Genomic DNA, 23,511 nt, shown 5'->3' with positions numbered 1-23,511 from the left:
GTGTGAGTCACTGCGCCCCGGCCTTCTGAAGCATTTTGGATGGCTTTGGTAGATTGGTTATGCTTTGTGTAACAAAATAATAGCCTGGGGTTTTGGCAGTTATTTCTTTTCTTTTCTTTTTTTTGAAATGGAGTTTTGCATTAGCTCCCCAGGCTGGAGAGCAATGGCGCAATCTTGGCTCACTACAACCTCTGCCTCCCAGGTTCAAGTGATTCTCCTGCCTCAGCCTCCTGAGTAGCTAGGATTACAGGCATGGACCACCACGCCTGGCTAATTTTTGTATTTTTAGTAGAGAGGAGGTTTCACCATCTTGGCCAGGCTGGTCTCTAACTCTAGACCTCAGGTGACCCACCCACCTCGGCTTCACAAAGTGCTGGGATTTCAGACGTGAGCCACCATGCTCAGCCTTTTGCAGCTATTTCATAAACATGTTAGGGAAATTTTATTTTACATGTCCTCTTTAACATCTAACTTGACAGATTTTTAAAATTTTTTATTTTTTGAGATAGGGTCTTCTCTTTCACCCAGGCTGGAGCTCACTGCAGCCTCAAACTCCCAGGCTCAAGCGATCCTCCTGCCTCAGCCTTGTGAGTAGCTTGGACTATAAGCATGCCCATGGCGCCTGGCTGACCTGACAATATTCCTAATTGTGAAGTGCCTCCCATTTCCAGTCAATGCAGTAATATACGTAAGATGGGCTAAGGGAGTGAATGGAGCCTCATCCAAGTATTTGAAACCATGTTGTTGATTTTTCTGCTTTTCTGAAAAAACGTATCAGTAAACTTCAAAGTCCAAATGTCCCAAAATGCTTTCCAATAATAATAGGTAGCGTTATTCAGCAACGATCCTAGGCACTGAGTTACACATTTTACTTATACTATCTCTCATCCATTTGTCAACCCAGCAAAGATTTTTTAAAATGCTCATTTTTTCAGAGAGAACACCAAGGCTCAGAGAAATTAAGTAATTTGCCCAAGGTCATATAATAAGGAAAGGCTGGAGCAGACTCAAACCCAGATCTGCTCATCTCCAAAGCCCATTCTCTGTCCTGTCTAACTTAGTGAGCCCTTTTAAATGTTTAGTACTCTGACCTGGGTGACTACTTGGTTAACTCTGTAAGCATTCTGTTTACACTAGTATGCCTATCTCTGTATGGCAGAAAGCCATCTTCATTGAATCTTTCTTGAAAGTGAGCAGTAAGGGGTAAGTAAAGATAAAGCGAGTCTCTCACATGACTGAAACTCTGTGGCAATGGAGACCTGAGCTATGATTCTTATGAGATGCAGGTAGGTATCTTTGGTTGTATCGTGGATTCCTTCCTGCCACGATAATCCTGCCAGCATTGATTGTGATGGCTTAATGTCTGTAAGAGTTATAAATAACAGGCCAGGCATGGTGGCTCATGCGTGTAATCCCAGTGCTTTGGGAGGCTAAGGCAGAGGATCGCTTGAGTCCAGGATTTGGAGACCAGCCTAGGCAACATAGAGAAGCCTTGGTTCTACAAACAATTACAAAAATTAGCTGGCTGTGATGACACATGCTTGTAATCACAGGTACTTGGGACGCTGAAGCAAGAGGATCACCTGAGCCCAGGAACTCAAGGTTGCAGTGAGCTATGATTACACCACTGCACTCCAGCCTCGGTGACAAAGCGAGACCCTCTCTCTCTCTCTTTTTTTTTTCTTTTGAGACAGAGTCTTGCTCTGTCGCCCAGGCTGGAGTGCAGTGGCATGATCTCAGCTCATTGCAACCTCCACCTCCCGGGTTCACACCATTCTCCTGCCTCAGCTTCCCGAGAAGATGGGACTACAGGCGCCCGCCACCACGCTTGGCTAATTTTTTGTATTTTTAGTAGAGACGGGGTTTCACCGTGTTAGCCAGGATGGTCTCAATCTCCTGACCTCGTGATCTGCCCACCTCGGCTTCTCAAAGTGCTGGGATTACAGGCGTGAGCCACTGCACCCAGCCTCTCTCTCAAATTAAAAAAAAAATTATAAATAACAGAAAACTTTCAACTTTTAGGATGAATAAAGGACACAGAATGACAATTTTTCCTGGATGCTTACACATTAAGGATTTACATAGTACTGGGACGAGAGATTTACAAACACTCATGTCTCTGTAAACCACATTGCTTCAGAAAACGTAGACATTTGTGTTTTAAAGCCTACTGAGGCAATGCTAATATTTCCACTGAATGTAAACCTTTCAAAATTTCTTCTGTAAAGCTGAAAAAATATATAGTGTTTTTTCCCTCTTTCACCTATTTCAGATACGGAAGCAATAACAGAGTTACTTATAGCTTTTCATTATCATTTGTTAGGAGAATTAAGACAAAAATTATCATGTGTGTCGCAGGACCAAAAAAAGTGATTAAATTTTTTGTTTGTGTGTTTATCTTACCAAATTGTAACACATGTAGTTTTCTTCTTTCTCTGTGTTCTATTTTATTATTGTAACCACTTTGGCCTTTTTTTTTTGTATAATCAATTGCAGCTAGAATGGTGTATGGCTCTTAATAGATATTTTGGATAATGCTGAGTCCCAGAAATGTTGTGAAGCCTTTCCCGAGTATTGAGTTCATTAATGGTTATTATCATTGCGTTTAATCAGTAAGTGATTTTAACTTTCTTCATTATCCCCTCCTCTTGTTTACTGTGGATAAGTAGTTCCCATGGATTGCTTCCTCTGTCTTCTTAGCGAGAAATATCAGTGGCTATGAGATCATAGCTCAACAGCTTCAATTCTATGCTCTTCCTCTGAGCAATTTTTCTTCTTTTCAGACTTTTTCCTTTTCTTTTCCCTTCCCTTTTTTTCATGTTCTTCCTCTGCAATAAAAAAGAATTTAGGAAAAAGAATGTAAATACACCATTTGGAAAAAGTAGAAATTAACTTCGGTTATAAGAAGACTTGGGTGCTCACTAATGTAACTTTTCCTGTTGGCTAGGAAAGGGATTACACCTAGCGAAAGGAGACAGAGCAAGGATGAGAGGACATTTGCCCACTGAGAAGAGACTAGTGAACACTCGTTTCTTCCTAGGTAATGTTTTGGTTCAGTATCGCAAAGGCTAATGACATCTTTTGTAAGGTGTGAACTGCCTCTGAACTAAGAGGCATTAAGATGATGAGCAGAAAGAGCACTAAGATTGATGTTAAAATTAATGGCATGTGAGAAACATGTCACATATAAAGACAGAGAAAGCTGTAGAGGGCTGGGTGCTCAAGACAACTTGTGATAGATTTTGGGAGCCCACTGTCCACAGACTAGGATCCATAAGCCTGAGGGGCATTGTCACTTGGTCTGGTAACCCATCTCAGTCTGTTCTGGGATCCCTGGACCTAGTGTGTGAGATATCAAGATACCATTTCTTAGGCACTAGTTAATATTTCCTGAAATAAATATGTTAAACAGGCCAGGTGCGATGGATCATGCCTGTAATTCCAGCACTTTGGGAGGCTGAGGTGGGCAAATTACTTGAACCCAGGAGTTCAAAACCAGCCCGGCCAACAGGGCGAAATCCCATCTCTACTAAAAATTAAAAAATTAGTCAGGCACGGTGGCGCGTCTGTAATACCAGCTACTCAGGGGGCTGAGGCAGGATAATTGCTTGAAACTGGGAGGTGGAGATTGCAAAGGGCTTAGATAGCACCACTGTACTCCAGCCTCGACAGAGAGAGACTTTGTCAAAAAAAAAAAAAAAAGAAAAAGAAAAAAATAAGTTAAACACCCTTTAAATGTAATTATGACTGTCCTCTGGAACCTCAAGAAATCTAGGCTAAAGCATTCCCTAGGCAAGAGAAGTAGTGAAGAGCTGAGGAAAACTACTAAACTAAAAGGCTCAGATTTTCTTTACTTTTTGCCACTAGTTTGCAGAATGATCTCTCATAAACATTTGATTTCTCTGGTTCTGTTTTCTAAATGTTTTAAAGGGGTTGTGTTGGGTGAGCCTTAAAGCACCTTTTGGCTTTGAAATTTTACTTCTATCTACTTTGATTGCACATACTGTCCATTTATATTATTAGTCCTGATGTCAATTAGCACCACTTATCTTCAATCATTCATTCACTCATTCATTCAGCAATTCTTACTGAGCACACACCATGCTTCAGACTGTGTTTTAAATGCTTGGGATACATCAGTGAATAAAACTAACAAAGATCACTGCCTTTTGTGATGGTTAATTTTTTGTGTCAACTTGAGTGGGCCATGGGTGCCCAGATTAAACATTGTTTCTGGGTGTATCTGTCAGGGTGTTTCTGGGTGAGATTAGCATTTGAATTGGTGGACTCAGTAAAGCAGATGGCCTTCCCCATGTGAATGGGTATCATTCAACCTGTTGAGGGCCTGAATAGAACAAAAGGTTAAGGAAGGAGGAATTCCTCCTGTTTTTCCTGCCTCACTACTTGAGCTGGGGATCTCATCTCAGATATTCTTCTGCCCTGTATTAGGCTGTTCTTTCCATTGCTGTTAAAAAAAAATCCCTCAGACTGGCTAATTTATGTTTATGTTTATTTTATTTATTTATTTATTATTTTTTTGAGACAGGGGCTTTCTCTGTTGCCCAGGCTGGAGTGCAGTGGCGTGATCTTGGCTCACTGCAGCCTTGAACTCCTGGGCTCAAGCGATCCTCTCACCTCAGCCTCTTAAGTAGCTGGGATTACAGGTATGTGCCACCATACCCAGCTAATTTTTGTAGTTTTGGAGGGATGGGGATTTGTTATGTTGCCCAGGCTGGTCTTGAACTCCCGAGCTCAAGGGATCCACCCTCCTTGGCCTCCTAAAGTTCTGGGATTATAGATGTGAGCCACCATGCCCAGAGACTGGGTAATTTATAAAGAAAAGAGGTTTAAGTAGCTCATGCTTCTGCAGGCTGCCCAAGCATGGCACCAGCATCTGCTCAGCTTCCAGGGAGGCCTCAGGGAGCTTTTACTCATGGCAGAAGGTGAAATGGGAGCAGACACTTCACATGGTGAAAGCAGGAACAAGAGAGTGAGGGAGAAGATGCCACACACTTTAAACAGTCGGACTTCATGAGAACCTACTCCCTATCACAAGGACAGCACCAAGGGGATGGTGCTAAACCATTCATGAGAAATTCACCCCCATGATCCAATCACCCCCCCCCCCCCCCACCAGGCCCCACCTTCAACAATGGGGATTACAATTCAACATGAGATTTAGAGGGGACAACATCCAAACAATATCATGCCCTCAGACTGCAGTTTACATCACTGACTCTCCTGGTTCTCAGGTCTTCGGACTTGAATGGAATTATACCATCAGCTTTTGTGGATCTCCAGCTTGCAGACAGTAGATCATGGAATTTCTCAGTCTCCATAATCCCCTAAGTCAATTTCTCATAGTAAGTCTCCTTTAAAAATCATTATATCAGGCCAGGCGTGGTGGCTCATGCCTGTAATCCCAGCACTTTGGGAGGCCGAGGTGGGTGGATCACGAGGTCAGGAGATCAAGACCATCCTGGTTAACATGGTGAAACCCCGTCTCTACTAAAAAAAAAAAAATACAAAATATTAACTGGGCATGGTGGTGGGCGCCTGTAGTCCTAGCTACTCAGGAGGCTGAGGCAGGAGAATGGCGTGAACCCGGGAGGCGGAGCTTGCAGTGAGCTGAGATCGAGCCATTGCACTCCAGACTGGGCGACAGAGCGAGACTCCGTCTCAAAAATAAATAAATAAATAAATAAAATAAAAATCATTATATCAAAAAGATACCTATACTCATATGTTTATCGCAACAATGATCACAATAGCAAAGATATGGAATTAAACCTAAGTGTCCATCAATGGATAATTGGATAAAGAAAATGTGGTATGTATACACCATGGACTACTTAGCCCATAAAAAAGAATGAAATCATGTCTTTTGCAGCAACATGGATGGAACTGGAGGCCATTATCCTAGGTGAACTAACTGACAAACAGAAAGACAAATACTGTGTGTTCTCACTTATAGGTGAGAGATAATCAATAGGTACAAATGAACATTCGGAGTGGAGTAATAGACATTAGGGACAACAAAAGGTGGGAGGGTGGGAGAGTAGTGAGGGTTGAAAATTACCTATTGGGTATAATGTTGACTGTTTGGGTAATGGGTACACTAAAAGCCCAGATTTCACCACTGTGCAGTATATGCATGTAAGAAATTTGCACTTGAGGCCAGGCACGGTGGCTCACACCTGTAATCCCAGCACTTTGGGGGCCTAGGCGGGCTGATCACCTGAGGTCAGGAGTTCAAGACTAGCCTGGCCAAAATGGTGAGACCTCATCTCTACTAAAAATACAAAAATTGGCCGGGCATGGTGTCATGCACCTGTAGTTCCAGCCACTCCAGAGGCTGAGGCAGGAGAATCGCTTGAACCTGGGAGACTGATGTTTCAGTGAGCCAAGATCACGCCACTGCACTCCAGCCTGGCTGACAGAGTGAGACTCTGTCTCAAAAAAAAAAAAAAAAAAAAAAGAAAAGAAATCTGCACTTTACTCTCTAAATACATACATACATATACATATATATATATACATGTCCTTTTGTATCTGTGTTTATATCTATATTCTATTGGTCTGTGTTTCTGTAAACCTTGACTGGTATACTCTTTCTTCCCATATCCCCAAGTTTACCTTCTTGCAGACAGAGATAGACAGTAAATAACAAAATATAATAAAGAAGAAAATGTATGGCATGTTAGCATGCACGATATAAAAAAATGAAACTTTGCAAGGAGGATCAGGAATACTGAGGTCAAGAGGAGATTGAAATTTAAATGATGTGGTGAGCGTAAAGCTTATTAAGAAGGCGACATTGAGTAAGTACTTGAGGGAGATGAGCAGTGATGTATGTGAATATTATTAACTAAAAGAGTCGTCCAAGCAATGACAGCAGCCAGTAGAACAACCTAAAGCAGGAACCCCTCTGTGTATTTCAGAAACAGCTGGAAGAACGGTGTAGTCAAGGGTCTTAGAGACAGATACGGAAAAGAAGATCAAGAGGCTGGGTGAAAGACGTTTGGCTCTGTTAGTCATTGTAGGAATTTTGGCTATTGGTCTGAATGAAATAGCGTCATTACAAGATTTTGAGCCAATGAATGATATGATCAATTATTGCCATACTCTGGGGTGAGACATGATGGTGGCTTGGATCAGGGTGGTGGCAGTGGAAGTTTAAGGAATGTAATCAAATTCTGGGTGTATTTTGAAGCTACAGCCAACAAGATTTGCTGACAGTTTGGATATGGGTTATGAGAGAAAGAGGTTTGTCTTGAGCCACTGGAAAGATGGAGTTGCCAACAACTTCGAAGGGAAGGTGGTGGGTGGATGAGGTTTTGGAAGCAAGATCAGGAATTAAGTTTGGATTTGACTTTGAAGTAGGCATGCTGAGCAGAAAAGAGGTCTAGGCTAGAGATACAAATTTGTGACTCATCAGTTTACAGATGTTGTTTAAAGCCAAAGTAACAAGGTAAAAGCGATCCCCAAGGGAATGTGTACAGTTAGAGAGGAGGTGGAATGACTGAGTCCCAGGCGCTCCAGCATTAGGGGGAACCTACAAAGGAGGCACACAAGGACTGATAGGGGAGGTAGAGGGGGAACCAAGAGGTGTATATCTACTCATTTCTCATTATTGAAGGAATTCAGATTTAAAATCATCACCGCAGTAACATTTTCCGCAGTTGTGAATAAATTAAGTTTGCAAACTGAAGAAAAAGAACAGAATGAGAAGTGATGCTGCAGAATTTATTTTACACATGGTGGCTTGAACACCACCTGGCCAATAGAAATAGTGCATCTCCTGATGGGCTAGTTGAAGATTTTTCAGAGGAAATGATTCAAGTTCGCTTATATTTTGGGTAAGCAAATTCAAGCATTAAGTAGTTCTAAGCCCACTGAGAATTAGCCCATAAGCTGGATACTTCTGTAAATTTATGATAACAGAGTTGCCACCCTCTCAGAGTCTTTGGAGGATGTCAGCAAGGAGTGAAGGTGGGGGTTTCTCTGTAGTGTCTGGTGACCTGTGATCAGAAGCCGAATGGAGGGAACTGAGATATTGCACCTCACTAGACTGTGCTTTCTTGGAGGGCAGAGGTTGTGCTTTAGTCACCTTTATACTATGCAGCCTCGGCATATTGTAAGCAATTAGTAAACAGTTATTAAATGCATTATTAACTGATTATAATTAATACTTGATTTCTTACAACGTGGCAGGCCTTGGAAATATGAAAATGACCAAAAAATACAATCTTTATTTATTTATTAAACATTTGCTCTTCCCAACAACTCTGTGAAGTAGGGTTATATTCAATTATCTTATATTTGCTTATATTCAATTATCTTACTCTAACAAATTAGGATTCTTCTTCTTTTTTTTTTTTTTTTTTTTTGAGATGGAGTATCTCTCTGTCACCAGGCTGGAGTGCAGTGGCATGATCTCGCCTCACTGCAACCTCTCCGCCTCCCAGGTTCAAGTGATTCTCCTGCCTCAGCCTCCAGAGTAGCTGGGATTACAGGCGACCACCACCACACCTGGCTAATTTTTGTATTTTTAATAGACACAGGGTTTTGCCATGTTGGCCAGGCTGGCCTCGAACTCCTGAACTCAGGTGATCCACCAGCCTTGGCCTCCCAAAGTGCTGGGATTACAGGTGTGAGCCATGGCGACTGGCTCCTGCGAAGTAGCTCTTATTAACCCTTTGTTATAGGTGGACAAAACTGAGTCTCAGTGATATTAAGCTAATTTATCCAAGGAGTCAGAAGCAAATTTGAGATTTGAATGCAGAACTTTCTGATTCAAAGTCATGATACAATGTTGCCTTCATTAAAATTAAATTTTGTACAATTATGTAGCCAAATTTAGAACTTGCAGTGTAAAAATAGAGATTTATTAGTATTGACTGAGAGTACAATTTTATTTTCTCATTGCAAAGTATGTAAAGTAAGAAGTGAAAGTTATTCTTTTCTAATTCCACTCATTAGAGTTCATGTTAAGAGGCAATAGTTCATTATATATATATTTCCAGATTTAAAAAAATAGTTTTTTTAAAAAATATTTTTATACTTTCTCTTCCTCTCTGTGTATCTCTACAAGATATATTCATTTATTTTAGTTTTTTAAAATTATTATTATTATTATTATTATTATTATTATTATTATTTTTTGAGACGGAGTCTTGCTCTGTTGCCAGGCTGGAGTGCAGTGGCCTGATCTCAGCTCACTGCAACCTCCACTTCCTGGGTTCAAGCCACTCTCCTGCCTCAGCCTCCTGAGTAGCTGGGACTACAGGCGCACACCACCACGCCCAGCTAATTTTTGTATTTTTAGTAGAGACGGGGTTTCACCATGTTGGCCAGGATGGTCTTGATCTCTTGACCTTGTGATCCACCCGCCTCGGCCTCCCAAAGTGCTGAGATTACAGGTGTGAGCCACTGCGTCTGGCCCTATTTTAGTTTTTAAACAAAAATGTGATTATACTAAACATATTGTTCTATATGTTGCTTTTTTACAGTAAAGATTGTGGAAATTTCCCCACATATACATCTACTTTTCTTCCTCTTTTTCTTTTTTTTTTTTTTTGAGACAGGGTCTCACTCTGTCACCCAGACTGCAGTGCAGTGGCACAATCATTCATGGCTCACTGCAGCCTCAACCTCCTGGGCTGAAGTGATCCTCCCACTTCAGCCTCCCAAATAGCTGGAACTACAGGTGTGCACCACTGCTACCAACTAAATTTTTAAAATTTTTTGTAGAGATGGGGTTTCCTTATGTTGCCCAGGCTGGTCTGGAACTCCTGGGCTCAAATGATCCACCTGCCTTGGCCTCCCAAAATGCTGGGATTACAGACGTGAGCCACTGTGCCTGGCAGGTTGCCTTTTCAACCTGTTGATTGTGGCTTTCGATGCACAAGTCTTTAAGTTTGATGTAGTTTATGTCATTTATTTATAGGTATTTATATTTACTTTTGTTTGTTCTTACTTTTGGTTGCATATGCTTTTGGTGTCATAGCCAAGAAATCATTGCCAAGTCAAATGCTACGATGCTTTTCTTATGTTTTATTCCAGATGTTTTATATTTCTGAGTCTTACATTTAGATCTTTAACCCATTTTGAGTTAATTTATGTATATGATGTGTTATAGACCGAATGTTTCTGTCCCACTTAGCCCCAAATTCAGATGCTGAAGCCCTAACCCCTAGTGTGTGTGTTTCGAGATGGAACCTGTAAGGAAGTCATTGAGGTTCAATGAGGTCATAAGGATGGGCCTCAGGTCTAATAGAATTAGTATCCTTATAAGGTGAGACACCAGAGATCTTGCTCTTTCTCCCTGCATTCACACAAAGAAGAAATCATGTAAGCAAACAGCGATATAGTGGCTGCCTACAAGCCAAGAGAAGCAGCCTCAGAATAAAACCTACTTGACCAGTACCTTGATCTTGGACTTCCCAGCCTCCAGAACTGTAAAAAATAAATTTTTATTGTATAAGCCATCCAGTCTAAGGTATTTTATTATGGCAGACTAATACCTGGTGTAAGATGAAGGTCCAACTTCATTCTTTTGTATGTGGATATCTAGTTTTTTTGTTTTATAATTTCAACTTTTATTTTAGATTCAGGGGGTACAAACACAGGTTTGTTACCTGAGTTATTGTGGGATACCGAGGTTTGGAATACAAATGATCCTGTCACCCAGATAGTGAGCCTCGTGCTCAATCATTAGCTTTTCAACCTTTCTTTTCTCCCTCCTCACTCCGTTAGTCTCCAGTATCTATTGTCGTCCATGTTTATATTCATGAGTACCCAATATTTAGCTTCAGCTTATAAGAGACAACATAATGGAATTTTATTTCCTGTTCCTGTGTATATTTGCTTAATGTAATGACCTCCAGTGTCAGCCATATTGCTGCAAAGAACATGATTTTGTTCTTTTTTTATGGCTGCATAGTATTCCATGGTATTCAGTTTTCTCAACACCTGTTGTTGAAGAGGAGGCCCTTTTGAAATTGAATGAGCTCTTTATTCTAATCCATTGGTATGTTTTTTTCTGTTTTTATGCCAGTGCTACACTGTATTGATTACTGTGGCTTTGTAATGTTTTGAAATCAGGAAGTATGAATCTTCCAACTTTGCTCTTATTTTTCAAAATTGTTTTGACTAGGGTCCCTTGAGATTCTATATGAATTTTATGATAAATTTTTTTATTTCTGCAAAAAAAGTTATTGAATTTTGGTAGCAACTTTGTTGAATCTGTAGAAAACTTTGAATAGTATTTGGATTTTTATGTGTACTGAAGTGGTCTTCCATAGTAGTAATCACAGTTCAGATGCTGAATTCACCAATTAATAATGTTAAGCGAAAAATTAAAAAGACAAAACCTTTTGAAACAAATTCAGTACTTTGAAATGCTATAAAATTTAGACAAATTTTGGCAAATTTCTCTTTTAGGAATTATAGACTGCATCTTCATGTTGTTCCTTTCCTCAAATCTCATGTAGAAAACCTTAATTAAATAAACTGTGAAAAAAAATTATTGCTAATGATTTATTGGCAAAATTTACATCAAGACAAACTAAGTTTCCCAAAGGGTGGAGAAATTTGCCAAAATATTGCCTAGATATTATATTACTTCAGAACACTCCTTTTGTCAATGAGTTCCTACACATCTTTAAAAAATATATTTTCAATTATCTCCCCCCTTTTAGACAGCTTTCAAGAAACTGCTTTGAAAAAGGTTAATGATAATCTAAAATGTTGCTACTTAAAGTGTAGTCTGTGGCCTAGCACCATGACATCACTTGAGAGCATTCTGAAACAATGCAGAATCTCAGATCTACTAAATTAGAAGTTGCATTTTAACAAGATCTTCAAGGGAATCAAATGCACCTTAAAGTTTTGAGAAGCACTGATTAATGAATAGCTAATTCAATGGAACTTTGTGTAGCAAGGATCTAAAGCATCAGCTTGCCCAGAAAATCTTGTGCAGCTGACAATAATATTGAATAGAAAACCAAATACCACATGTTCTCACCTATAAGTGCGAGCTGAGCTGTAGATACGCAAAGGCATACGAAGTGGTATAAACAGACATTGGAGACTCAGAAGTGGGGAGTGTGGGAGGGGGTGAAGGATGAAAAATTACCTGTTGGGTACCACGTACACCATTAAGGTAATGGGTACACTTAAAGCCCAGACTTCACCACACCAAGTAACTAAAAACCACTTGTACCTTAAATCTATTGAAATAAAATTAAATAATAATAATAGTAATAATATTGACAACAAAATGTCTGAGAACCATTGCTATAGATGATTACTGTAGACATTATAACTACTTTGTTAGAAATGAGTAAACTTTTGGAAGACCAAGGCAAGTGGATTGCTTGAGCCTAGGAGTTTGACACCAGCCTGGGCAAGGTAGTGAAAACCCCATCTCCACCTAAAAATTACAAAAATTAGCTGGGTGTGGTGGTGTGTGCCAGTAGTCCCAGCTACTCAGGATGCTGAGGTGGGAGGATGGCTTGAGCTTGAAAGGCAGAAGTTGCAGTAAGCTGAGATCGCACCACTGCAGTCCAGCCTAGGCAACAGAGCCAGACCCTGTCTCAAAAACTAAAAAATGACTAAAACTACCAAATGTATTATAATTTTTAAAACAGTGATACATCATGTCTTCTTTCATAGCAGGCAAATAAATTTGTATGTCTAACAGATTTAAATATTTTAGTGATAATTAAGAAAACATTAATCTACTCAATGTAATACATTTATTGAGAATAAGAAAAACACAGTCCAAGATAACATTAGAAGTAGCTATAAATTAACAACAAAAGAGGATAGAAGTTATATCTGTGATCTGGAAAAAAAATCTTGAAAGTGACTATTCTTGGATATTTTTCCTTATACACATAACAAGGATTAAAGAATAATTTAATTATTATATGGAGTTTTTCAGCTTCAGTGCTAGCCTCTGAATGTTTGCAGATTCCACAGATCTGCAAATAATTAGCTGACAATGCTGGAATGCAGAAACAGGTCTATAATCTATTTGTTGCTTGACCATACGTATTTTTCTTTGAATATATATTTTTCTAAAAATTGTTAAGGTCTTTTATTTTGATTTCTTAAGATAACCTCTGGAGCATTTGTTTCTTACATTAAAGTTCTATACTTACACATTCTTTTCACCATAAAATCTAGAGGTGAAGCTAGATCAACAGATGAATATACCCAAAAAGTATACTTTTTACTAATGAAAAGTATTTATTATTTGACTGAAAAATATTAACCTTAAATATTGTAAAGGTCTGGTAAAGTAAAAATACAAAACTTTATTTTTTTTTGTCAAAATTTAGTCACTTTGAGGTTTTCTGTGTTTTATTTTTCAGAAGCCTTTGTTACTGGAAACATGAGAATCAAAACTAAGGCTAATTTATTTATATTCATAAGAATTTATTCCCGGCCGGGCGCGGTGGCTCACGCCTGTAATCCCAGCACTTTGGGAGGCCGAGGCGGGCGGATCACGAGGTCAGGAGATCGAGACCATCCTGGCTAACATGGTGAAACCCCGTCTCTACTAAAAATACAAAAAATTAGCCGGGCGTGGTGGCGGGCGCCTGTAGTCCCAGCTACTCGGGAGGCTGAGGCAGGAGAATGGCATGAATCCGGGAGGCGGAGCTTGCAGTGAGCTGAGATTGCGCCACTGCACTCCAGCCTGGGCGACAGAGCCAGACTCCGTCTCAAAAAAAAAAAAAAAAAAAAAAAAAAAAAAAAAAAAAAAAGAATTTATTCCCACTCCCACTGCTTCACTGGACTAATAAAAAATGGAATTTATAAGTGTCACGTGATATCACTTAAAGTGAATTACTTGCATGTTGAAATTTATTAGATAACCTTATTAGCGATTTTGCAATCTGTAACATATGTAAATAATTTAGTTTTCAGAGCTTGTTTTAATACTTGAATACTAATTCATTTAAAAGGATTTTTTAAAAAATACAGTATCATTCAAATCAGTGACAGCAGGTGAAGTAATTATTTAGCTTATAAGTTTTCCAATTTCCTGTTTAGGTGTTTTAGTCATCATAGCATTTCATGTATAGTTTTTAAAGTTAGGATTTTGCTTAGTAAAATGTGCCTAGAAAGTAAAATGTGCCTAGAAGAATTCTGATGCTGTGTGTGGCCTATTAAAAACTAGGGAATCATGTGTTCATTGCTTATCTGGTTCCCTTGAATGTATCGTGAGACAGAAGTAGGCATAACCTGAAGAAAGGAAAGCTGAATGAAGTCTCCAAATGAATAAATGTGTATTTTAGGGTCTCAAGTCCTCTTCTACGTATAACTAGATTTCTAGTCCTTTGTTACATAAAAACAGACATTCTACATAACAGTTTTAGGCTTGTTTGACGTATCCTGGAAATAACTAAGAGATCTAAGAGAACAGGGACTCAGAGAGAGAAACATTAACTTCAGTTTTTGTCAGAGAAGGATAAAGAATGAAACAGAACTTATTCTCAAGAATAAGTACCATCTTCCAACATTACTTATCTCTTGAGTTGCAGAAATGCACTGTGGTAATGCAAACACATTTGTGACAAAGCGTCGGATTAATAAAATTTAGTTAAACCCTTACATCTCTGTAATGACTATGGGGTAAAATTCATTTGAATTTTACTCTTTTCCACTTATAAATCTTCTATATAGGTAGGAGCAAGATTCCAAAAGCTAAATTACTAAAAATTACGCATTGAGAATATTCTGCCTCTACCCAGTGAATTTTCTCTTAGAGTGGACAAATATTTTGGTAGTCATGAAAATGCAATCATTTAAAATGTTCAGGTTAAATGACAAGATGACTTTTATGTAAGTACAAGATTCTTAAGTTATTCCTTAATTCAGTCCATATTTGGATATTTGAGAAACTTTTTTGACATTACCTATGGAGTGTAGATAAAGGAGAGACTGAGGTCTTTGCCTGAGTGAGTTCATTTGTACCTCTGCTGGCCTTTGATTCTCCCTCAGTGCTTGACACCAATGCTGCTGACAGACCTGTTTCTGCATTACAGCATTGTCAGCTAATTATTTGCAGATCTGTGGAATCCGTAAACATTCAGAGGCTAGCCTTGAAGCTGAAAAACTCCATACAATAATTATTCTTTAAACCTTGTTATGTGTGTAAGGAAAAATATCCAACAATAGTCACTTTTGAGATTTTTTTTTCCAGATCACAAACAATTTTCAAGTAAGCATTAGCCTTGCACACAAATCAGTATCTTGTTTTTATTGCTTCTTAAATCTAAAGTTCCATTAATGTCTCAGAACTCAATTTTCCAGTTAAAACATAAAATCAACACATTTTTCTTTCGGGACTGATAAATTATATACTGAAATAGCATATAGAATACCAAAGATTGCCATTTGAAAGTGTTTAAAATTTCTAAAGGAGATATAAAATATAGCACATGTTTTTAAATCTAGCTCAAAAAGTGCTCTTAAAAAATTAGAAGAAAAGGGCCGGGCGTGGTGGCTCACGCCTGTAATCCCAGCACTTTGAGAGGCCGAGGCGGGCGGATCACCTGAGGTCAGGAGTTCGATACCAGCCTCAACATGGAGAAACCCTGTCTCTACTAAAAATACAAAATTAGCCGGGCGTGGTGGTGCATGCCTGTAATCCCAGCTACTCGGGAGGCTGAGGCAGGAGAATTGCTTGAACCTGGGAGGCGGAGGTTGCTGTGAGCCGAGATTGCGCCATTGCACTCCAGTCTGGGCAACCAGAGTGAAACTCCGTCTCAAAAAAAAAAAAAAAAAAAGAAAAATTAGAAGAAAAGAAATTTTATAGATTCGGATTGGCCACGAGTAGTTAGTTTATTTGAAATATTTTTCCATCAGTACTACCCCAGGGCATTAAGTTTGGTGATTCTGTTTCCCCTTTTATAAAATGAAAATTCTAATATCTCTCACAGTTTTACCACACAGGACAACAAAGTGCATATATCCCTGTAAATAGTGTTATTGATCAGAAGAATTGGCACTAGCGAGTCTCAAGAGTTAGAGGGAGCAATTATCCTCAGCTCTCTACTTTTCTGAAACGTAATTATTACATAGCATTAAAAACATTCTTCCAAACAGGGACCAGTGGATTGCTGACGATATTTATTTTCCAATAAAAGCAAGTTATTGAAAATACATCTGAGAAACGTTTCTGCAGTCTTCCTAATATATATTGTGTAAAACTGAGGATGGTGGGGAGAATCTTTGAAAAGTACTGAACCGAAGAGCTGAGTGTAGAACCTAGGCAGGAAATGGTATTATAATTCTGAAAAATTGACGATAATATGTGTCCCAACGTATTAGTACATCTATATATAAGTAGATTGCCAAAGATGTTAAAAGAACAAATACGTGTCTAAATCAGAAAGTGACACTATGTTCAAAGACTTTCTCTTAAATGGCTGACGTAAAGCACTAAAAAGGCTTGAAGAGAACAGGATGAAAAATAGGCCTATATCCTTGGGCACATGAGAGTGTGTATATGTTTATATAAAACACATTTTTTTCAAAGAGGTAGGGATTTGGAGGCCGGGATTAAAAGATCTAGAATTTCCATTATCCAAGTAAAGTGAGTTCTAGTTCATGACATTTGAGATTCAACTGTCATGGAAGAGAGAAGACAGAGAACAGTGGCCCTACTCTGACTGTATCCACTAATTTTAGCTTTAAAAAAAAAAAAAAAGCCCAAATGCTTATTTTTAACTTTGAAAAAAAAGAATAGAGAAAAGAAGGAAAAAAAGGAGAGAGAAAAGAAGGAAATAAATTAAAATATAAGAGCAACACTGTGTTTGTCCTCTGGAAACTACACATTTCTTTTTTTCTTTTTTCTTTTTTTAATTGAACACTTCATGAATTTGCATGTCATCCTTGCACAGGGACAATGCTAATCTTCTCTGCGTCGTTCCAATTTTAGTGCATGTGTTGCCAAAGCGAACACCATTTCTTTCTCTAAACATCTTATAGTAGTTTAAAAAAATCTTGGCACACCATTTAGTATCTCTCCAAATGCTGTCCAGAAAGTAGTAACTAATCCCAATTTACCACAAATGTCAATATCCCATTGTTAATTAGTTTTAAGAATTATTTAATAAAAACTCAGAGATATAAAAAAGGAGATTGAAAATTATTAACATACAACTATCTATCCCTGAGGGTAGGACTTAATGTCACTTCTCTCCCTTAAGTTGCTGTCCTTAAACATTTCTGTGAAATGTTCTTTAGTTTGTGCAAAGAATTACTGGTGCCACCTGTAGCCTCATGGTTCTATTAGCAATTCCAAGAATAGGAAGCTATGATTCCTATTGGTTTATGTGTGCTTATCTAAGCTCAAACAATTTTTTAATTAAATGTTTTTGCGTCCTATACCTACCCATTTATGTTTAAAATGGTCCATCTGGATGAAATCAAGCAGGCTGTAAGCCTTTTGACCCAATGTAAAGTGTCCAAATGTTCAAACAAGGCAGTGACAACGTCCTTTGGGATAAGGGAAAATTTAATCTGGCTTTATTGGCTTGGATCTATACCTATAAAGCCTTGCCACTAGCATTTAGGCATTTAGGCACACAAAAAAGAGGGATTTTAGTAGCTGAAGTGTGAATAAATTTTCTGGATAACTAGTTTCTGAATCAATAATGGTAGAAAAAAGCACTAGAATTCCAGCACAAAATATACATAAAAGCTAAAATATGTTTTCAAAAGTGATCAAATATTAATCTCTCTTTTTTTTATTTTTGTTATCCATAAATCCTAGGGTTTCTGGCAGTAATTCAGATTATCCATAGCAGAATTTTAACTATCCCTAAGGAAATGTAGTTATCATCATTGCTGGAAAGATGTCTTTGATGTACTCTTTCAGCTGGAACACAGACTAGGCCCTGGGAACAGCTTTCAGGTAGCTCCTGAATGGCATTTTCAGTAGCTGCTAGGGTAGTTTAAATATAACTCGTTACATAAAACTGGAGCCACAAAGGCTGTAACTGCTGGCTGGTGGGAATTGTTTTACTGAGCAAATAGTATAACAAACATCCATCCTTAGCAAACATCCTTCAACCAAGATTAAGTTCCTGGGAAATTGTGTCACAAAAATAAGTTTTATTATTTTTCTAAAATCTGTGAAGTTAATTTTTCCTTAGGGTTATAATATTTAGATTTAAATTTGATAATGGTTTATTTCACATGCTTTCTTAAAAGTGCTGGAAGTCTTGGTCATTTCTGATAGGAAACCATAGTTTATGTGGTCTTTAGGGACAACCACTATCCCTCATAATATGTGATTTTTACTAGCTACAAATTGAAGTTTGGGATGGGATTTAGGGAGCTCCTAGGATCTGGGCTATTTGTAGCCATGACATTTAATAACCTATTCCAAATGATATTCTACTTCTTCCATTATAAGAAACTGATTCTTAAAAATTCTCAAAAGATAGGTTTCCTTTTGTTAAAGATATATGTATATATGTGTATATATATATATATGTGCATACACGCACAAGAAGCTTAAAGATTATGTAAATATATGCATTGCATAGCTGAACACTGAATAAGATTAAGGTTAAAGATATATATATATATATACACATACACACAATAAGTTTAAAGATTATGTAAACATATGCATTGCATAGCTGAACATTGGATCTGTGTCTCAAATTCATTTCAATAACAAAGAAAATATATTTGGTACCTACATAAATAATTCCTTAAATATGGTTACTATTTTATAGTTTCCATACCATTTGATTCTCACAAAAACCTTGGTACGTGGTGTTATCTCCATTATATAGAGCAGGAGATTGAATCTTACTAATGTTTGATGATGGAGTTTGAACTTTGGAGTTAGTTAATAAAATTTTGAAAAACAAAGTGTAAACAAACAAGCAAAAAATAGTTAAAGAAACCCATTTTGGAGTGTTTTTAATTGCTCTTGTCATAAAGAAATCATTCTTCTTTTAGTAAATGTTATGAGATTTTTTTTAATTTTTTATTTATTTATTTTTTTGAGATAGCCTTGCTCTGTCGCCAGGCTGGAGTGCAGTGACATGATCTCTGCTTACCGCAACCTCCGCCTCCTGGGTTCAAGTGATTCTCCTGCCTCAGCCTCCTGAGTAGCTGGGATTACAGGTGTGTGCCACCACACCCGGCTAATTTTTTTGTATTTTTAGTAGAGACAAGGTTTCGCCATGTTGCCTAAGCTGGTTTCGAACTCCTGAGCTCAGGCAATCCGCCCGCCTCGGCCTCCCAAAGTGCTGGGATTACAGGCGTGAGCCACCGCGCCCAGCCTTACAAGATTATTTTTACAACTCACGGAATTAAAAAAAAAAAAAAAAACCCAAACAAATAAACAAACAAAACCTTGGGGAGCGGCTGATGATAGCAAAGATCATTTGATTTTGTGTATGGCTACTAATTTCTTCTTTTCCAAACACAGCACTCCAAAAGCATCCTATTTATATAATTAGTCCAATGAGCCGAGCTGTGGTACAACTCCTTGAGATGATTCTGTATTGATTCTTGTGATTCTCAGGCTCATAAGTAGGACTCAGGATTCCCAAACCTAGGCCTTTCTTATTTCCATTTCAGCACTGTAGGAAGCAAACTGTTAGTAAATCTTATTTCTCCCAGCATCTTTGTAGTCCCTTCAACAGGAATCAACAAGCCATATTCTTCAATTTACTGGCTTAGTGCTGAATTTCCTTTCATACAAAATTCATTATATACTATCTGATTCTACCTGTTTGTGGTTGTTCTGCCGTCTTTTAAAAAAGTTTTCTTATACTCATCAAATGACTTTTTCTGTATTAGGAAAAATACTTTATCCAAAACGTGACATATAATACTATCAAGAACCAATGGCGTCTAGCAGTTACATTTACCCACCACAAATAAAACTCCTGTTTGTTTCAGGGTTCAGTTAGAGAGCTAGCCAAACTGCAGTCATTAGTCTATAATAACTCAAAGGCGAGCAGTCTTGGGAGTCAAGCTTGGAACGTCTTTTGTCCCCTTAATCATATATTTTACATCTCCCTGGGGAGTGGTGAGAAAGTCTTGATGTGAAGTTACCACTCCCACAGTACTGGTCTTAACTCCCAGCTGGGCCCTCGCCCCCAACTTTCTTCATCGTTAGTTGTACTTTTAATTTTTATTTTTAGGGCCACCATTCTTCCAGCCAATGATGTGTGAGCAGGGGAATTTATTATGCTCTGGTGAGGGAAAATAATGCCTGGAATTCTTGTCATTTCCAAGTTACTAAAGCAGTACTTTGAGAATTAATTTTTAAAGTTTTATGTCATAAAGAAAACTGCTTTTTTTTCACATTTTCTGAGGTTTTTCTGTATAAGTAGTTACAGGAAAATTCATATAAATAAAGTGAAAATGTCAGTACAGGCAAAAAATTAATTATTTTATTTTAGCAAGATATATCACATATTTTTCTTTTTATGTGTGTATGTATTTATTTTTTCAGAGATGGAGGTGGGGGATGCAGTCTCGCTGTGTTGCTTAGGCTGGTCTCGAACTCCTGGTCTCAAGTAATCTTCCCACCTTAGCCTGCTAAGTAGCTGGGATTACAGGTATGATCCATTACACCCAGTTTATGGATCACATGTTTTTCCAAGAAACATGAAGAAAACACTGTTTTGTATATTGGCAGATGTTTAGAAATTTCATTTCCATTTAGAAATGGAATGGAAATTCCTTGTCTTTTTTTTTGTTTGTTTGTTTTTTGTTTTTTTTTTTTTTTTTTTTTTGAGATGGAGTCTTGCTCTGGCACCCAGGCTGAAGTGCAATGGCTCAACAGGGGCTCACTGCAACCTTCGCTTCCTATGTTCAAGTGATTCTCCTACCTCAGCCTCCTGAGAAGCTGGGTTTACAGGCGCCTGCCACCATGCCTGGCAAATTTTTGTGTTTTTGGTAGAGATGGGGTTTCACCATGTTGGCCAGGCTGGTCTCGAATTCCTGACCTTAAGTGATTCACCCTCCTCAGCCTCCCAAAGTGCTGGGATTACAGGTGTGATCCAGCCGGAAATTCCTTTTTTTTGAGACAGAGTCTCGCTATGTTGCCCAGGTTGGAGGGCAGTGGCCTGATCTCGGCTCACCGCAACCTCCGCCTCCCGGGTTCAAGCAATTCTCCTGCCTCAGCCTCCCGAGTAGCTGGGACTACAGGGGTGTGCCACCATGCCTGGCTAATTTTTGTATTTTTAGTAGAGACAGGGTTTCACTGTGTTGGCCAGGCTGGTCTCGAGCTCCTGACCTCAGGTGATCTGCCCACCTCGGCCTCCCAACGTGCTGAGATTACTGCCGTGAGCCACTGTGCCCGGCCCAAAAATTCCATTTTTATTTAGAAATTAATTTAAGAGATCCAATAAATTCATTTTATTGAAATAGTTACTATAAGTAAACTATTATAAAGTCTTTAAAAACTATCCTGTATGTACAGATATCCACAGTTATTCATAGAGAACTTTAGTTAAACCTTGCAGTACTGTTTACATATTTTATCATCATTTCTATATTAATTTATTTGATATTTGATGTGAAAATTCAGAACTTTGTTATTCAATGCTGAATTAAGTAGTATTCTTTTTAAGTTTAGGAATCTCTCCTATGATATTTATATCACTTAAGAGATAAAGTAGTGTTGGGGCAGGGCACAGTGGCTCACGCCTGTAATCCCAGCACTTTGGGAGGCTGAGGTGGGGGGATCACGAGGTCAGGAGATCAAGACAAGCCTGGCCAACACGGTGAAACCCCGTTTCTACTAAAAAAATACAAAAAATTAACCGGGCATGGTGGCGGGCGCCTGCAGTCCCAGCTATTCGGGAGGCTGAGACATCTTCAGCAGTACTTGGTATTGTGTGTGTGTAAATGTAGTATATGTAGGGCCAGGAATGGCGGCTCACACCTGTAATCCCAGCACTTTGAGAGGTGGAGGTGGGACGATTGCTTGAGGCCAGGAGTTTGCGACCTGCCTGGGCAACATAGCAAGACCCCTGTCTGTACCAAAATTAAAAAATAGCCAGGTGTGGTTGCATGTGCCTCTAGTCCTAGCTACTAGTAGGCAGAAATAAGAGGACTGCTTTAGCCCAGGAGTTTGAGGCTTCAGTGAGCTATGATTGTGCCACTTTACCTAGCCTGGGTGACACAGCAAGTCACTGTCTTTAAGAAAAATAAAAATTAAAAAAAGTAGTATATGTATTTAAATTTTAGTCATTCTAATAGATGTGTAGTAGTATCCCATTATGGTTTTAGGTTTGTCTGGTTTTGGCTAATTTTTAGAATTTTAGAATTTAATGCACATTTTCTGAGATTTCAAAAATAGTATTATAAAAACAGAGTGTTTGATAATACACAGTTATTAATGCCTTTGTAGGCATTCATTCTGTTCTTCCTTATTGTAGAGCTACTGATCCTTTTACAGCTTCTATTTTAAGATAATCCAGTTTACCAGTATTAGGATTCATTGATCTACAAAGGCCTTCAGGACACACCTGGCCTAGGCCCCTGCCTACTACATGGATTTTGAGAAAAAGAGAAGAAGCTATTCGTTTTTTGTTTGTTTGTTTGTTTTTTGAGATGGAGTCTCGCTCTGTCACCCAGGCCGGAGTGCAGTTGCGCAATCTCGGCTCACTCCAACCTCCACCTCCCGGGTTCAAGCAGTTCTCCTGCCTCAGCCTCCCGAGTAGCTGGGACTACAGGCATGCGCCACCACGCCTGGCTAATTTTTTGTATTTTTAGTAGAGACAGGGTTTCACCATGTTGGCCAGGCTGGTCTTGATCTCCTGACCTTGTGATCCACCCGTCTCGGCCTCCCAAAGTGCTGGGATTATAGGTGTGAGCCGCCGCGCCCGGCCACTATTCCTATTTTTAAATATGATTAAGGGATTATCTGGAAGAGTTGCATGCATTGCTCACAGTTCACTGGGGAAAAAGACAAAGCTTTGGCATTCCCAGTGTTTAGCATGGTGGCTGGTGTGAAATTAGTTTTACACAGGCAGCACCGGAACACGACAGAGCAAAATTATTTTTCTTGGATTCGGGTGTTTGTCAAACATTGCCGTCTACTGGCTGGTTGCTGCAATTACTTCTAAGACATGCCAAAAAACCAGTTTGTTGCCTGCTCTCAAAATTTGGTGTCTCCACCTTTAACAATCCATATTAAATAGATTAATAATCCTTCTTTTAAAGCATAACTTTATTGATTCCTCTATATCCCTAAATATGTGTGTCAGGAACATTGATGCAGAGAGGATATTTTGATTTCATTTAAAACAAGCCTGAAATTTGCCCTAGTAAATAATGAACAGTCTCATTCCATGCAAATTTGTGGCTTTCAGTTGAGATAAATAGGAAGACCTCAGTCTCACTTATGGCCATGTCTTCTTAATTTTGGACAATTTGGTTTATAAAGGCAGAAGAGTCATTGTATTCAGAGATAACAGAAAAATTGCAAAAAAAATTGTTGACTTTTTT

At 38.7% G+C, this 23,511-nt stretch overlaps 1 protein-coding gene and 1 non-coding gene across 2 annotated transcripts in view; both read right to left on the bottom strand.

Moving 5' to 3' along the window:
* Positions 1 to 2,590: 2,590 nt before the first annotated feature.
* The window catches only part of SMIM31 (small integral membrane protein 31), a 45,983-nt gene continuing 25,062 nt past the window's right edge, over positions 2,591 to 23,511 (bottom strand). Inside the window, exon 3 of the mRNA XM_031010375.3 lies at positions 2,591 to 2,828. Within this exon, the coding sequence (XP_030866235.2) occupies positions 2,725 to 2,828 (104 nt within the window). The 3' untranslated portion in view covers positions 2,591 to 2,724. The remainder of the gene's footprint in view (positions 2,829 to 23,511) is intronic.
* Positions 16,875 to 16,981, bottom strand: LOC115934396 (U6 spliceosomal RNA). Its single transcript, XR_004070205.1, has one exon. It is a non-coding gene; the product is annotated as a U6 spliceosomal RNA (small nuclear RNA).

The sequence above is a fragment of the Gorilla gorilla genome, chromosome 3 (genome assembly GCF_029281585.2).
Source record: "Gorilla gorilla gorilla isolate KB3781 chromosome 3, NHGRI_mGorGor1-v2.1_pri, whole genome shotgun sequence".
Classification (NCBI taxonomy): domain Eukaryota; kingdom Metazoa; phylum Chordata; class Mammalia; order Primates; family Hominidae; genus Gorilla; species Gorilla gorilla.
Note: the sequence above shows the minus strand (reverse complement) of the source record. Positions and strands in the feature narration are given on the sequence as shown.